This window comes from Bos mutus, chromosome 14 (assembly GCF_027580195.1).
Source record: "Bos mutus isolate GX-2022 chromosome 14, NWIPB_WYAK_1.1, whole genome shotgun sequence".
Taxonomy (NCBI): Eukaryota; Metazoa; Chordata; class Mammalia; order Artiodactyla; family Bovidae; genus Bos; species Bos mutus.
This window is the reverse complement of record NC_091630.1, coordinates 65,476,710-65,494,620: the sequence shown is the minus strand read 5'-3', so window position 1 is coordinate 65,494,620 and position 17,911 is coordinate 65,476,710. Positions and strand designations below refer to the sequence as shown.

Sequence of the window (17,911 nt, the reverse complement as noted above, 5' to 3'; positions counted from 1 at the left end):
ATCCCCTGGAGAAGGGAAAGGCTACCCACTCCAGTATTCTGGCCTGGAGAATTCCATCAACTCTATAGCCCATGGGGTCAAAAAGAATCGGACACAACTGAGCAACTTTCATTTCACTGACCAGAGAACAGTTTTTAATCAGAAGATTTACAAAAAGAAGAGCAGATTCAACTATATATAAGGAAGGAACAACTTTTAAATAAAATAGTGGTAGAAATGGAATAAGGTAATATACTGACAGCTCTGTTAGTGCTCTGGCATAGGCTGGGCAACCACCACTGCAGAGATGATTCACATATCAGATCCTGCCAAGTCTGAGTTCGCATAGTTCCTTGTCTCTCATTTGTCCTCCCAAATCCATCCTGCCCACAGCTGCTTAATTCATCCTTCCAAAGGGCTGGGTTATAAACACAGAGGGGCCAATGGTTCCCTCCTTTGCTTATAGCAACGCTTCAAACACTGCTGAGCAGATTCACCTGAAAAACTTTAAAACAAAAATCTAGCTTTCCAGTTTCTATCTTAGATCTACGAAATTAAATCACCATTGGTCAGGTCCTGAATATGTATTTAAAAAAAAATAATTTTGTTTTTGGCTGCGCTGGGTTTTAGTTGCTGCGTGGGCTCTTCCCTAGTTGCAGCGCCCAGTGCTCGGCCTCTCTTGTTGCCGAGCACGGGCTCTTAGGGCGTTTGGGCTTCAGTAGTTGGGGGTCCTGGGCTCTAGAGCAGACTCGGTAGTAGTGGCACACGGGCTTAGTTGCTCCGTGGCAGGTGGGATCTTTCTGGACCAGGGATCAAACCTGCATCTCCTGCATTGGCAGGCGGATTCTTTACCACTGAGCCACCAGGGAAGTCCCCAAATATGTATTTTAAGAAAAAACAATTTGTAATGCACCTAAAAAATTGCCGGTCACTTGCTAATTATAACATAAAGGTAAAAGGTGAAAGTTCTTTTTTCTGTACTTCTTGTACTGGAGCTTGCTTATTTCCTTCATTTAATTAAGGTATTTATTTTAAAGCCCCAAAGGTGATTCTTATTATTTAAAATTATCTTTTTCTGAAGTGGTACTACATGTACCACACAAAATTCAAAAGGAGCAAAAAGGAACAAACTAAATTTCCTTCCTTTCCTTAACTGCATTCCTTGGCTGGGAGGGAAGCCCTGTTCTCAGTCTTCCACAGGTTACTCTGCTGTCTGCCAGGCTGGTAAACAGGATGAAGCCCAACTGCTCAGCCTGGCACTGAAGGTCCCTGTCACTCTCTTGAACCATCCTTGTACTGAAGCCCTCTATACCAGTTAGCCTAACCTGAATCACCATGACAGGCAAGTTTCTGCCACTGATTAGTTATTTTTAATAAGTTCTGTCTCAGACAAGGTGGTACTAGTGGTAAAGAATCTGTCTACCAATGCAGGAGACACAAGAGATGTGGGTTTGATCCCTGGGTCGAGAAGATCCCCTGGAGGAGGGTGTGGTGACCCTCTCCAGTATTCTTGCCTGGAGAATCTCATGGACAAAGGAGCCTGGTGGGCTACCATCCATGGGGTTGCAAAGAGTCGGACATGACTGAAGCAACTCTTATACGAGGGTAGTCATGGAGGCTTTAATTGGTCAATGCACAAAAATGGTAAGGGAAAACGGTGTGTATGTATGTATGTGTTCCTGAGAGAGATCCTTGGGGAAGCCTGCAAACCATGAGGGGTTAGAAAATGGTGTAATACAATGCTAGAACTGTAACAAAATTACAGATCACCTAGTCCATACTCTTCTCATTTTACAAATGAGGAAACAACACCAGGAAACACTTCCTAATAAACACAGATTAAACACGAGTAAATAAACTAACCAGAAGGACACAACTTGGTGACTCTGGCTAAGTTTATTTGAGCCTTGTCATCCTTTGCCGTGAAGCTGGGACTAGGTCTTCCTGTCGCCTCACCATGAGATCCTGCCTCCCTGAACGGTCCTCCCACTGCTCCAGGCTCCTCCCTTTCTTCAAGGCCCAGTCATTTAAAAAACCTGGTCCAATGGCTCCGCTTGGCCACCAGCATTTACTAATATCATTAAAACAATAAATTTTGTTAAGATAATTCACTTACCACAAAATTCACCCCTTTGAAGGGTACAATTCAGTGTTTTTAGTACACTGAGGGTTGTGTAATCATCACCACTAATTCTAGAACATTTTCACCATCCCCAAAATAAACCCCGTATGCACTGGTAGCCCACTCCCCTACCGCTCCCACCTGCAAACCACTAACCCACTTCTGCCTCTAGAGATTTGCCTATTCCAGACATTTCATGAAGAGAAGCATATAACATGCGGCCTTCTGGTCTAGCTTCTTTAACTTAGCCTAAGATTCTCAAGGTCCATCCATTTTGTAGCATGAATCAGTTAATTCCTTTTTATCGCTAAGTAAAATTCCATTGTATGGGTATACCAATTTATTTTATCCATTCCTCATTTGATGGGTATTTGGGTTGTTTCTCCTTTTTTTGGCTATTATAAATATTGATGCTGTGGGCAATTCAGTATACAAGTTTTTGCAGGGATATATTTTCAATTCTCTGGGTGTGTATATGGGAGTAGAACTTCTGGGTCATACAGTCTCTGTGTGTTTAACCTTCTGAGGAACTGCCGGATTGTTTCCCGCAGCGGCTGTGCCACGCCACACTCCCACCAACACTGCTCTGGTTTGGCTGGTCCTTGCCCACACCTGTTAATGGATTACATTGATGCTAACTGATCGTGAAGCTGCATCTGATTTTTAATTTTTTTTCCCATGTGGTTTTGATTTGTATTTCTTTAATGACTAACTTAGGAAGATCCCCTGGAAGAGGGCATGGCAACCCACTCCAGTATTCTTGCCTGGAGAATCCCCATGGACGGAGGAGCCTGGCGGGCTACAGTCCATGATGTCGCAAAGAGTCGGATATGACTGAAGCAACTTAGCACGCAAGCACAATGACTAATTTAAGCTGAACAGCTCTTCATATGTGTGTTGGCCATTTGAGTATCTTCTTTGGAGAACTGTTCAAATCTTTTGCCCATTACAAATCTGGACTAATTTTATAAGACATTGCTATTCAGCTTCAATTTAAGTTTACGGGCCTGGGATTTTAGGGTCAGTGAGGGCCACTCATACTGTCCAGAAGGTTCTGTTTTCTGGGAAACGGTAAGAATATCCTCCCCATTGCTAAGAGAGACCGGCACTAGGCAACATTTAAATAACCGGTCTGTTGTTGGCACGCTTGCCTGTTTCCACTTCCTCTGCCTCCCTTCCAGCTCTGAGTGACAAACCAAGGCAAGCACCTGTGATCAAAATGCCATTTTCCTAATTATAGCCGATTATCCCCTGGTTTTAGGATTAAATGACATGCCTTTTGAAGATAGATGATTATCAACCACACACTCTGTGATTGGTGAAACTCAGGGATGTCGACAAAACGTAGGGGACAGAACAGGAAGACACCATGGAGGTGGGAGACCCAGATGCAGGCAGACTACGGAGCAGGCAGTCTTTTGCAGTTTCTTCCCTTTTACTATCTCTAAATTCAGAGGTTCTTGAAAAGGGTCTATTGTTTTCTTCTAATGTAGAGGTCAGTGTGACAGGGTTAGGGAGTAAGGCGGCTCCAGTGGTTGGAGTCTTCTACAAGCAGGTTTTAAACATAGCTTGCCTAAGGGCTCTGAGTACTATTTGAGACCTAAACTCAAAAGCATGAGAGGTAATGAGGGGTTTCAAAAGTAGCCTAGTTAAATGAGCATGATAGCATCTAATTTCTATTTTTACTTTTCAAATTTGTGCCCTACAAAAGTAATTAAGGTAATACACTGCATTAGTCATAAAAGCCCCAAACTAGACATAACCCAATGTTCACCAGTTAATGAATGGATAAATAAAACATGGAATACACATACAGTGGACTATTACTCAGCATTAAAAAGGAATGAAGTACTGATACCTGCTACAACATGGTTGAACCTCAAAACATTATCTAGGTGAAAGAAGTCAGATACAAAGGACTACATATTATATGATTCTATTTACATGAAATTTCCTGAACAGGCAAGTCTACAGAGACAAGAGTAGATTAGTGGTTGCCAGGGGCTGGGGGAGTGACAGGAAATGAGGTATGACTGCAAATGGGCATGGGGTTATCGGGGGTGCTGAAAATGTTCTAGAGTTGATTGTGGTGATGGCTGTACCACTCTGAATATATTTAATATATGGTAATATAATACCATTGAATTATAAACTTTGTATAGGTGAATGGTATGGCATGTGAATTATACAGCAATAAGGCTGTTATTTTAAAAAGTAATACATACACATTTTATAAAAGACTGAAACAATATAAAGTATAGTAAAATACAAGTTCCCTGTGTCTGTATTGGGCTTCCCTTGTGGCTCAGCTGGTAAAGAATCCGCCTGCAATGCAGGAGACCTGGGTTCGATCCCCTGGGTTGGGAAGATCCCCTGGAGAAGGGAAAGGCTACCCACTCTAGTATTCTGGCCTAGAGAATTCCATGGACTGTATAGTCTGTGGAGTATCTGTACTGTTTTAGAATTTTAAGTTACAATTTTGATTTTTCATTGAATGCCACTGTAAGTGAAAAGTGAAAGTCACTCAGTCATGTCTGACTCTTTGCAACCCCATAGACTATACAGTTCATGGAATTCTCCAGGCCAGAATACTGGAGTGGGTAGCCTTTCCCTTCTCCAGGGGATCTTCCCAACCCAGGGATCAAACCCAGGTCTCCTGCATTGCAGGTGGATTCTTTATCAGCGGAGCCACCAGGGAAGCCTTGCACCATAAACTAATGTTTGATTAGATCCTATAAGAAGTTTCCTCGTGCTACTTTCATGTACTGCTGTTCTGAGGACCAGTTATGGACAAAGCACACTTTTTTTTTTTTTTTACTAAAATTAACTAGATATAGCACTTTGGGAACAAATTATATTCTAGTATATTAAGGGGATGCCCAGCAATGGCAACCCACTCCAGTACTCTTGCATGGAAAATCCCATGGACGGAGGAGCCTGGTAGGCTGTGTCCATGCGGTCACGAAGAGTCAGACACGACTGAGCGACCTCACTTTCACTTTTCACTTTCATGCATTGGAGAAGGAAATGGCAACCCACTCCAGTGTTCTTGCCTGGAGAATCCCAAGGACGGTGGAGCCTGGTGGGCTGCTGTCCAGCAGGATCGCACAGAGTCGGACACGACTGAAGCGACACAGCAGCAGGACCATGGAACCATGGAATAAAACAGAATTCTATAGGATGGTTGAGAAATTTTTCTTGGAGTTTTTTTTTTTAAACAGCCCCACCTCCTCAGCCCAGTCTTCCCAACCAAAAAGTAGTAACTAGTGATTATCTTTCAGCTGAGCAATAATTTGACTAGAAGTGCCAAAACACATGTAAGGATTTATCCATGATAAGAGACCATACGAAATGAACGAATGTATAACACTGTGAAGGAATGCTCACCTTTATCACACGGATGCTGAGCATCATGTATCTCTTTCTCTAGGAACCATCTTCTAGAAGCATCTGAAAGAGCAGCAGTTTTCTTTTCTGATTTCAAATGAAAGTCTTTTTCTTCAGCTTCCTCCCACTAGATACAATAAAAAAAAATGACATAATGATTGCGCTAAATGCAAGTTCCTACAGTGAAATAAGCCTGTTTGTTTCCTCTCCTTGGTATTAGGTAATCTGGGTCCCTATGCTGGCTCAAGGCTGTTGAAGAGCCTTGAAAGCAGAGGCACTTCTGACGTCCCTACCACTCAAAGCCTCAGTGCCATGTAAACATGTAGGTCACAGTTGTCACTGAAATAATTCATTTCAGTACATTTCAGATCTCAAATATTAAGGGACTGAGGTGTTTTGGGTTGTTTTTTTTTTTGAGTTTTTAAAATTAATGGGTGGAAAGGTGTCCTTGCGAATGAAAAACATACTCCAGGAAGTCGTGCAGAAAAGTTGAAGGATGCAGTTTTCCTGATGATCTTGGAGACAGGATACCAACCCTGGACTGCCTACTCCAGACTTCTTCATGTGAAAAAGAAAAATATTTCTATCTTGCTTGTAGTTACAGTTATTTTGGGTTTTGTTACTAGTAGCTCTCTATATATTTCCTAACTGTTCAAAGTCTTTTATGTTATTAGTATAAAAAATTCAGTGAATTAAAGTGCTAGTATACAATGAGCCAGAACAAATACAGGAAGCTGGCAAGTTGAGACACTGATGTAACTGAGAAAGACACTCATTCTTGTCATGTCCTTCTTGCCTGTGTGCATGCCAAGTTGCTGCAGTCCTGTCTGATTCTTTGCGATCCTACGGATGGCAGCCTGCCAGGCTCCTCTGTCCATGGGATTCTCTGAGCAAGAACACTGCAGTGCGTTAGTCATTCTTAGGTAGCATCAATATTGGACTTTCTGAGCAATACCTATTAAAATTAGATCATCTTTAAGGTGTTTTCCAACAAAAATTATTTGGTTTGATGCTTTTGCCACTTGATTACATACTATTTCAAGATTTAAATAATTAACAAGAAGTTTATAACATCATTCTTACCTTTTTAGCTTCCCCTTCCATCATGGCGTTTAATACTTCTATTTCTTTCTTCCTGTTTTTCCGAAGGAGTTTAGCTATTTCCTGGTAGCATTCATTTCGGTGTAGATCACTGCACCTTTGTTTATGTAAAGCTTGAATTCGCCAGTCAGTATTTAGACATGCTTGTTCCGCTTTCGCCAAATTTTCTTCAATTAACTAAGAATTTGTAAATTTCAGAAACAAGATCAGACTTGACTACATAAAATATGGTACATCCATTCAGTGTCTCCAAGTGTCCAGTACAGATGTTCACAATCCTGTCTGCATATTAGCATCACCTCAGTGTTTAAACCAATATCCAGGCTCCAGCACAAACCAACTAAATTGATGTCTGGAGCAGCTGGATACTGGTACTTCCAGAGCACTCTCCAGGTGGTTCTAATGTACAGCCAAGGTTGAGAACTTCTACGCTAAGGGGTGGGGAGAATTAAATAATTTCCATGTTTTAATCCTTTGAAAAGGAGTCAGAAGAACGTATCTTACAGACTGGACAAAAGCCTGTAAGGAAAAAAGGCAGGGGGCGTTATTCTTGGGGAAACAGTCAAGGCACAGAACAGAGGCAGGGAAATCTTACATTTATTCCTGGCTTTTGGGACAAGGCCCGGCCCCGCCATAGACCCGTTTAACATTTTGCTAAAGGGATAACAAAGTTCTTCCCTGAAGGCCTCGAATTCCATTTGAATTCATTTAAGTCAGCATTTCTGAAAGGATACTCCCCCCAAAATTCTATAAGTTTAAGAAAATTTCTCAAAGATTCACAATGTGCCATATATCTTCAAATCTGGCATGAAAAAGCCTAACTTTTAAGACAGCTTTTTCAATACTTGTCATCTCCATTTTATTTAACACTAAGTTACTGATATTCTACAGAATACACCTGGAAAATGCTGGCTTATATACCAGGCAGAGACCTGATGTTTTGCAACTAATCTACTCAGGTATAATTTCTAAGACTTAATGTAGGACAGTATCATTCACCAAGTTATTTCCTTGTATTTTCTTACAAGTCCTGAAATTCTCAAGGAGTATAAAAGACACATGGATATGCTGTCAGTGAAACCTGCAAATAAAATAATGAGTTTCTAGGAATTGTGATGACTGAAGCAAAGAAACTAACTTTATAGGGTTCAATATTGAATTCCTTCTTTAAAAAGAACAGTAGATGGAAATTCTCCCCTCTATAGACACTAAATTTACCACATTTACCTTATGAATTTTTTGGTTCTGAGTTTGATCGGTTCCTATCAGTCTATGAAACACGTGTTCTTCAACATCTACTTTCTGTCTATAGGCATCTGCATTTTCCTTCATTTCTTTTGCAACAGCTTCTTGATTTCTAGAGAGATTCTGCTAATAAAAAAAAAAAATCACCAATCGATATAGTAATAATGCTCTACACAATAATGTTCTACACAAAAATGATTTTTCTGTTTTTTAGAATACCTAAACTATAATCATCTAATTTTCAAAGTAAAGAGCAAACAGTGGTGAGTGACATCAGTGGAAATAAGAGTAACGACGTCTGAAAATTCTCATCTCTAAAGGTGCTGAGATCACTGGCAAAACAGGCTTTTTCAGAACTCTGGAAACTAACTGAAGGCTTGCAGCAATCTGGGGAGCATTTATTCATAGAAAATGGCTGAATCTTAGATGCACTTTATGGCATTTTAAACTTGTGTTATTCCCATTCCATGCCACACCTAAGTTCTGCCGCTGGCCTTGAAAACTCGTAGCCTGGCAGTCAATGGAGGGGGCAAAATGGAGGTCCTTCAAACTCCCATTCCCAGAGAACTGTCATCACTTGACCTGGAAGACCCTCCTCCCAAAGCTGTTTTTACTTGACCTGACTCAGAACTCATGTACAGCCTTTCCCTGGGGATGTTTGCTGAAGACCAACAGGGGAAACTGTTGAACATCGTGGCTGTCTGAGGCAGTGGGTCACAGAGCAAACAACAGGCTAATCAAAAAGCTCGGTAGGAAAAGCTGGGGAACTGGAAGTCTACATGGGGCTCTGAAATGCTCCAGTGGATTTCTGGGGCTTTAGAAGGCACATGCGTGTGTCAAAATGTGCACATGCCAAGGGCTGTGTGAATGCTCAGACCTGAGAAGGTCCTAAGGTTTCAACTCTGGTGAACTGAGGTTTTGTAAAATCAGGAAATGAAAAGAGCTGTTAACTGCCTAACTGAGTGTGGAAGGTGTGTCACAATGTGATCCACACACAGCCCCTTAGCAAAGGCTGGAGGCTTACTGGTTCAAGGGACCTAAGGAAATCTTTGTCCAGTCACCAGGTTACCTGAGTAGAGATTTCAGTGACTATGCATGACAGAAAATACTTTATAGAATTTAGAAAAGTCACTAAGCAAAGAAACAACAAGAAACCCTAGGGAAAGAAGAGAATCTGATTTCCAGATTTGTCCTATTATTTAAAATATCTTGTTTTCAACAAAAAATGACATGATATAAAAAAAACTGAGAAGGTATGGTCCTACATATTCTGAATAGACATTAATCTCATGACCTCCAAGGAAGACAGAAAAATGGACAATTAACACATGAGAAGATGCTTGACATCATTAGTCATCAGGTAAACAACAAATCTAATTGAGAAACATTCTACAATATATCTGGCCAGTATGCTTCAAAAATATAAATGTCATAAAATATAAAGACTCAAGAATGGTTCCAACTTAGAATAAAGAGACATACAACTGAAAAAATACATTATCTTAGATTTCGTTTTGCTCTAAAGGACATTTTTAGGACAACTGATAAAATGTGAATAAGGTTTTTTATAATAAATAATGTTAATTTCCTGATTTTGATCATTATACTATGATTGTGTAATAATCCTTGGTTTTAAAAAATATAAACTGAATTTTTTAGGGCAAAAAAGCATTAAGTCTGCAACTTTTACACAGTTCGGAAAAAAAAATGCGTATATATAGATTGAAAGAGAACAATAATGCAAATTTAGCAAAATGTTAATATCTGAGAATCTAAGAGAAAAAATTTTGAAATTCTTTGTATTTTTCTTGCAAATGTTGTTAATTCTGAAATCATGCTTCTGATGCCACCACCCCACCTCCCCCAAACGATAGTTAAAAAAAATAAGCTTAGTTCAAGTGAATTAATTCTAATTCAAAATCATAAGAAACTCAGTGAAAGTGTCAATCTCTGGGGCTCAGATTTAGAAAAAGTTCAGTGCAGAAACTTAAGTGATTTAGTGAAGAATGGATGCTGTGTTTTAAATCTTATTTAATGTGAGCAACAAAGAGTCACATGCATGTTTGCATATCATATGCAAATACCTGTTACATATTTGTAGTTATCACTGATTTCAAACTCAGTCTGACTTTTAAGAGGGTTGAGAGAAGTGAAAACTTATGGTTTCAACATCAAGTAAGTGAGCAACGTAATGCTTTTCCTCAGTAATAAATATTTATATCAGTACCAAAGTTTTCTTTTCCAGTGTCATGGAAACTGAATTATATGTGCTAAGGTAGGTACCTGATGATTTGATTCCAGAAGGTTCAAATTTAAAGTGTGCTTTACAGCTCTTGTCTGATTTACCTTATAGGATCCTTGTGAAGTACTGGGTTAATTTTGCAGTCACTATCACACAGATATAAGAAAACCTAGTAAGTTAGTAAAAGATCCTGAGGCAAAATCTGGGGCTTACATCTGGTGCTTCAGACACTAGGGTAAGTTGTTAAGAGAAACATGAATTAAAGAATTACAACAAACTCTGTGCATTCTGGCTACCTTACAATCCTGGATGACACTATACTCTTCTTGAAAAAACACAAACAAAATGAACATTAAAAAACCTCGAATAAATACAGCCTAAAAAGAGTCTGTACAAGCTCTGCTTTTCTTACACTGGAAACTGTTGATTTATACCTTCTCATAAAGTCTTTTTTGTGATTCGAGTTCCAGATGTCTCATTTCCAGGTCTTTGGCTGTGGCAGCAATTTCTCGATCTCTCATGTGTACCTATGGCCAAATAACAAACTGTGAATATCAAAAATAAATAACAAAAATAATTTTTGTTTAACAGATTTAGTAATCTTGTAATATGAACAAACCACTAAAAGCATTTAAAAATAATAGATACTGGGTTTTTGAAACCAGAGTAATTCACAATATATTAACATTCAGGGTGGAATCCAGAAATAATGTCTTGAGTTAAAGTTAAGTGTAATTTTCTAAAAAAGAAAGCACAATTACCATATGCTCATTTGCCCAGGCTGGGAGAACAGATGGCAGTTCTTTCCATATTACATTAGCCATATTATGAGTTAGAAAAACTTGAGCAATTTAAATTCACAGTGGATGAAAATATAAAATGTTTAATCTTATTTGATATAACATTTATTTAATGTTCTTTTTGATTAAACTGTACTTTTCTAAATTCAGTTTGGCAACGAGTAACTCCAAGTCAAAGTGTACTGTGGTCTAGTCAACCTGTGTGTGCCCTGCTTGGATTCAGCCAATTTAAAGTTCACCTTTCTCCAATATCTGATTACTTGGAAGCATTTCACGCCTATACACTAGAGGGTTTGGATAAAGGACTCTTTACATAGAGAATCTTGGGAAGTGTCTTAAATACTTGGCTGCCTCAAGTCCTCATTTTTTTGGGGGTGAGAATAACACAATATGTGTTTCCGAACAAAAAGTAAAACCCATTAGCATCTAATCTAAATATATCATCTAACCAATAAGCAGTTAATGACTGCATTACTATTTCTGTGCACAAGGCAAAGTGTTAGATGTTGTAGGCACACTATCAAATATAATCAGAGAAACAGTAAAAATGAGAATATAGTGGGATGTGCAAGGACATACATCCAAGGAGTAAAAAAAAAAAAAACCACAGACTGAAAACCAGTTCAACTTAAAGAGGTTCTTGAGATAGCAGTTAGCTCAAAGGTAGGGACACTTGAGTTGATGGACCAAGAGCAGTTACAATGCTAAAAGGCAGAGGAGAAGTTTGGCAAAGCAAAGAATGCTTTTTAGGAATTTCAATTACAGAAACTCTTTAGCTTATGAATTTTCAGAGGTACAAAGAGCCATGTACCACAGCGGAACAGATCAACTCTGCTTGTTACTAACAGATGTGTCACTCTGGACTCAAGAAGTCTCTCCTGCTGGCCCCTGAATTGTGAGTAGAGAAGCTCCTGCAGTTTAGCAGGCTCAGAGCTCACTGTCAGGACAGGGAGTTGGAAGGGCAAGAGGCTGGAAGGGGAGGCAAAGGCTGATCACGCCACTGAAAGGACTTGACAGGATGCTTTCACCAAAACACTGCCTTCACTATCTCAAAGGAATAAAGAGATCACAGAGTTCTAAGCCTGAAATTACTTTTGGGGAAGAAGAGACTTTTCTAGAATAATGAATTATCAACCTCATTTACTAGATGAGATTATTAAAAGGAATCATTAGATTTTAAAGAATTTAAAATTAGTTGGCTTTAAACAAAGCATTATCTCATGTTATAAAAAAATGATTATTAATATATAAAAAAATTTCATATGTGATCAAAACCAAGTTTTAAACTCTAAATTAGTTTATAAATTCAATGCAATCCTAATAAAAATTCCAATAGGATGGGAGGATTCAGGGAGAGAAGGAGGGAGAGAAAATTTTCAGTCTATTTGAAACGATAAACACTTGAGAATACTGAGGAAAACTGAAAAGTAATGAGGCCTGCTAATTAGCAAAATATTACACAGGTGTTATTCCAACAGTGGGACTGGCTTAGGAGATCAAATTTATAAGGGAACTGAACATTTAATAACTGTTAATTATTATTAACAGCTGACTAATGACTTTTGCTCATATTCAACAAAAGCTGTTGGGAAAATTGACGTGCCTTTGGGAAGAAGTAAGCTTGGTCCCTAACTCATTTCTTACATTTATCAATAATTTTCAGACATCAGGGGCTGGCAAACTTTGGAAAGGGTCACAGAGTTAAACACTTGAGGCTTTGTGGGATGTAGTTTGTTTCAGCTGTTCGCCTCTGCCACTGTAGTACGAAAGAAGCTAAAGGAACATGGAAACAGGTGTTGGCTGTGGCCCAGTAAAACTGTGTTTATGGTCACTGATGTTTGAATTCCATATGTTTTAAAAAACCTAGTATGATTTTCATGACATGGAATATTCTTTGATTTTCTTAACCACTGAAAAATGTTAAAACAATTCTAACTTATGATGAGCCTTACAAAACAGGTGGTCTTATAAGAGTCAGATGTGCTGGTGCACAATAATCTACTGATCCTTAAGACAGAGATTAAAAAAAAACAACAGAAAAACACAGAACTAGAAAAAAACTGCATAAGTGGTAATAGTAATGTGCTAAGTCACTTCAGGTGGGCCCAACTCTTTGTAACCCTATGGACTGCAGCCCACCAGGCTCCTTTGTCCATGGACCTTCCCAGACAAAAAATACTGGAGTGGGTGGCAATTTCCTTCTCCAGCAGATCTTCCTGATCTGGGGATTGAACCTGCGTCTCTAATGTCTCCTGCATTGGCAGGCAGGCTCTTTACCACTAGAGCCATGGTAATACAACCTTAAATGGGAAGGTTAATGAACAGGACACAAAACCTAGACATCATAAAAAATTAATGAAGTTGGTTATCCAAAAATTAACATATTTTACATGATGAAGAAAAGACACTGTAAACATTCTTAGAGACATGCAACACAGAGAACACAACACAAGGAGAACATTCACAACAGACGGAAGGATGAATGCCCCAACCGTCTGCTGGGTAGCTGCCCAACACATAAAATGTGACCAGTCCTAACTGAGGTTTGCAGCGAGTATTAACTGACTGCTAGATTTCAAAGACTTAGTACAAACAAAAGGTAAAATAGTTCAAAGATGTCTGTATACTAATTACATATTGCAATGATAATTTCAAATATACTGCGTTAAATGTTATTAAAATTAATTTCATCTATTTCTTCTTACTTTTTAATGTGGCCATTAGAAAAGTTAAAATTACCCACATGGCTTACATATTTCTGTTGGACACTGCTGCCCCAAATGATAAAAGAGCCTGTGTAAACTGATAGGAAAAGGAGTAACTTGGTAGAAAGATGGACAAATGATTTAGTTATGCAATTTACAGATCTACAAATGGCAAATGAAAAGATAGTTAACATCATTAGCAAAAAAAAACCCTACCCCAAAACCAAAAACCATTTTTCACCTATCAGACTGGCAAATACTAAGACTGATACACTCCAAATTGACTAGGGCATGAGTAGTCTTATACTCTTAAAACAGCTTAAGTGGTTTCATCTTTGGAGGACAATTTGACATTCCTTGGAATTTACTCAACAAAACTGTGTGGAAGTACTCAAAGATTTGTACTGAGAATGTACAGTCTGGCACTGTTTTGTACAGCAAAATACTGCAAACAACCTAAATATCCAACAGCAGAGGATTAAATAACCAATGACATGGCCATAAAATGGAATATTATGCAACCATAAAAAATAATTTATCTCTGGGGATGAAATAAGAGAAGAGTGGAGGAGGTCCATTTTTAACTCTAGGCTATGTGTAAATTTTTATATTAAAAAATATATTTCCCTTACTTCACAATTAACTTCATGGTTAATTGATATTTCCATTTTTAGAGAACCAGTCATCAAAGACCCTTGTCAACTTGACTCATTTTCCTGAAATTCCTAAAATATTTAACCATTAATAAAATACAAAAGAGAGTAAGAATAGCTGGGGGATGGGGGAAACTATATAAAACTAAAGGGGCTATTTAGTATACATTGTGAATTCTAGGAACAATATTTAACTTGAAGGTATTTGTTACATTTAAATGAGAGTAAGTGGAGATAATGTATGAGAGTTAAGAATAATAAACCTTTCTCTCAATTTCATCATCCAGTCTTCTTAGCTCCATTTCACGCTGATCTTGTTGAAGCTGCAGGAGACGTCTTCTTGCAGCATCTTGTAAGTGCATTTCCTTTACTTTCAACTCTCTTCTCACAGCAGCTAGTCTTAAACACACAATACATCAAGAGGAATAAATAAAATCATTTCCGAATATGTATTTAAATGGAAAAATACTGTGTTCCACAACAACGAAAGGCCTGAAACCTATTTTAGCCTGCTTTCCCAATTTAACTGGTGCCATCATAACATGGCTATTTTTATAATACAATGAAAAGTGCTCAGTTAGAAAACAAGTCTGCATTCATGAAAATGACAAGTGTACGTGACTGTAGCCAAATTACAGCTAACCTGGCTATTTCTTCATACTTAAACGTTCTCTTTAACAGGTCTACTACTCAGATCACTTCAATACAACTGATATCTTTTACCTGAGAAAAGAATGCCAAAAAAATACTCCGATGTTACCAAAGATTATGTATGATTATTCTTTTAGAATTTTTGCAGAAGGCTAACGGCTCAGTTCAGTAATTTTTTTTAACCCACACCATAAATCTGTTTCATAAAGTCCTATCCAAAAATAATCAATAAACACTTACAAAAGTGATTTTCCCAACAATTAGGGTTAGTGTTAATACTTATCCCATAATCTTAATCAACTTAAACATTTTGCCTTATGTTTAAGGCAATACTTACTTTTGAGTAGCATACTTTTGAGTAAGCATTTAGTACTTCTTTCCCCATCCTCCAAAGTATGAAATGCACAATGAGAATAGCATTCTATGTTTCAATTCTTAACTCAAAGGTATGTTTAAAACACAATTTGTAAAAATTATGGAAAAAATCATGCTCCTCTTTTAATTTTAAAATTTAAATTTAAAAATTTTCCATAATTTTTAAAAACTGTGTTTTAAACATACCTGTGAGACTTAAAAATTGTCTCTTAATCTGTGTGACTCGAAACATATTTACCCAGCACTGTGGTACAAGGCATTTGTGTCCACTGTAAAATAACATTTCTAAGTAACAATATCCTTCCAGGTACCTTAGATCATGTATTACTTCTGAATAATCAGAGCAAGTTATATCATACTCAGTAGAGTTTTAGAATTACATTTTACTATAGGCCAATTTTTTGAAAAGTGTATTACAATTTCTTTTTATTAACTTAAATATATGCTTAATGGAAATAGCAGAATTGGGTAATGACATATATAGTGAGGCTATATATAATTTCACAGTACTGAAAAATGAAAGTAATACAAATTATTAAAATAACTCAGATGTCCAGCTTTTTTCAAAGTGCTAAACACACCTCTGTCTTTGCTGTATCATCTTTTCCTCCTCTTGTAAGAGTATTTCTCTCCTTGTTTCCTCAGCTCTACGAAGCAGTTCCTGTTTTTGGTACCAAGCTTCATCTTCAACTCTTTGCTGGTCTACTTCAGCTTGCATTTCTTCAACTGCCTGCCTAAGTTGATAATGTTTATTATTGTAACAAAAAGCAAACAAGGAAACAGTAATTTAAAAGTCCAAGAACAACCACAATACAAAATGCACACCTGATTAACACGTAATTGTTCTACTTCTAGATGCAAAAGTATCTTTAAAGATATTTCCTTCAAACTCTGATTTTATGCAACTACTTAATAATTTACATGTATTTTTCATAAAGCCTTTATAACAGATTTTGTTTTTATCAAAGAACAACCAGAATTACCTCTCTCTTAAGTAATCCAATTCATCATTCCGTATTCTTTCTCGTTCTTGTGTCTGATAGTCCACAATGAACTTGGGATATTGATTAAACACCGGATATTGCCCTTTTGTCAGTGCAACAAAAGCATCAAGCATGCTGTCTGGATGGATATCAGCGGGTGTGGTATCCAGGAGATGATACGCCTCTCTAATTACAGCACTTATATCCAGGTTATTCCGATGGTGAAAAAAATACTGTAAGAAAACTTTGTGATTAAACTGAGATTTACAGAGTAATGCAATTATAGTCATGTGTTACATAAAAAATTATGTAACAATTTATTCATTGAATAAAACAAACTTAAACATGTAAATGTGAATTTAGCTGTAAGAGGATTTTTTTTTTTTTTTTGCAAATTCACTGAAGCTTTTCTTAACCCAAGTTTTAAAATGAAGGTCAAGTTTCATATTCTCAAAAATGTAATAAAATCATACAACCATATTATGAAATTGTGAAATAACACTTCTCAAAAATGAAGCCTTCCTTTAACAGTTGTAACAGACTGTTTCAACAAGACAAATTCTTCTACTAGAATTTATTTCTCTTCAAAATCCAAAATACAGAAACTCAAACCTAAATTAGCCTTTGAAAACAAGTTTGATTTTCAAAAACTATCTGATAGTTTCCACATTATCTCGTTCCACTGGCAGATCCAAGTTCTAATATACATACACACATACATGTATGTTCTTGTGAAGTGAAAATAAAATTTGATAGGAACCACAAAATAAGTAACAAACAAGCAAAACCAACTTACTTCATCCTGTCTACCAAAAGAACCTCTCCATTTAAAAACTTCCTCCAATGCTTTCTTTCAGTCATTGTCCCACTAAGCCTCAAAATTCTCATAGTTACCATCCTGCATATGTAATAAGCAACCAGATTATCACAGACCAGTTGGGTTACCGATAAGATCATGTACAGAATGAACAACTACTCAACTGTTAAACGTCCTTTAAATAGGCAAAAAGCATGCAACTCCAATATTATCATGAAGCTATGATTTTAGGTGAGCAGTCAAGCTATAACTGACTATAGCTATAAAAGGGCAAGGATGCAGTGGTATAACTTGTTCTCCACTATATTCGTACCATCTGGCACCAGGACTTGACATACAGTAGGCACTCAATAAATAAAATGGGTTTTTTTAGTTGAAACAAATGAAACTTGAGAACTATGACTTAACAAGGATATGTACCTCAAAATCATCTTTACGCTTACAGTTGAGCAAAGGTGCCCGAGAACAGATGTTGTAGGCCACAACAGTCATCAGGAGGAACGAAGGATGGTTGGAAAAGACATTATCGAATAATTTGAGCCACTCCTCTCTTGTCAGTACTTCTGAGAACACAGTTTCAAGAAGAGGCCATGCATACAGCTAAAATAAATAAGAAAAAAAATGTAATAGTTCCTGAGGAAAAAGTCATAACAGTCATTGCTAATGTGCTCATGTTTGGTTTAGATACTAAAATCATTATATTAAGAACATAATTATGAAAAGAGCTACCCTAATTTGGGTTCTTCTTTATAGACTTTCAGGAAAGCCGTTTAAGGAAGAAAAATAATGGAATATTGTTAAAAATATAACTAGTATTTTTTTATTATAGACTTTCAAGAAAATAGTTTTAT

The 17,911-nt window shown here is 37.4% G+C and overlaps 1 protein-coding gene across 6 annotated transcripts in view; it reads right to left on the bottom strand.

Moving 5' to 3' along the window:
• TBC1D31 (TBC1 domain family member 31) overlaps positions 1 to 17,911 on the bottom strand; it is a 66,722-nt gene that overhangs the window by 4,206 nt on the left and 44,605 nt on the right. For 4 of the 6 annotated variants that reach the window (XM_070382428.1, XM_070382429.1, XM_070382432.1 and 1 more), the window contains 8 exons: positions 17,481 to 17,660; positions 16,244 to 16,476; positions 15,842 to 15,994; positions 14,498 to 14,633; positions 10,511 to 10,603; positions 7,817 to 7,960; positions 6,572 to 6,766; positions 5,489 to 5,615 (listed from right to left, as the gene is read on the bottom strand). In XM_070382428.1, the coding sequence (XP_070238529.1) occupies positions 5,489 to 5,615; positions 6,572 to 6,766; positions 7,817 to 7,960; positions 10,511 to 10,603; positions 14,498 to 14,633; positions 15,842 to 15,994; positions 16,244 to 16,476; positions 17,481 to 17,660 (1,261 nt within the window). The remainder of the gene's footprint in view (positions 1 to 5,488; positions 5,616 to 6,571; positions 6,767 to 7,816; positions 7,961 to 10,510; positions 10,604 to 14,497; positions 14,634 to 15,841; positions 15,995 to 16,243; positions 16,477 to 17,480; positions 17,661 to 17,911) is intronic. The other 2 variants (XM_005891974.2, XM_005891976.3) reach the window with 1 other exon arrangement.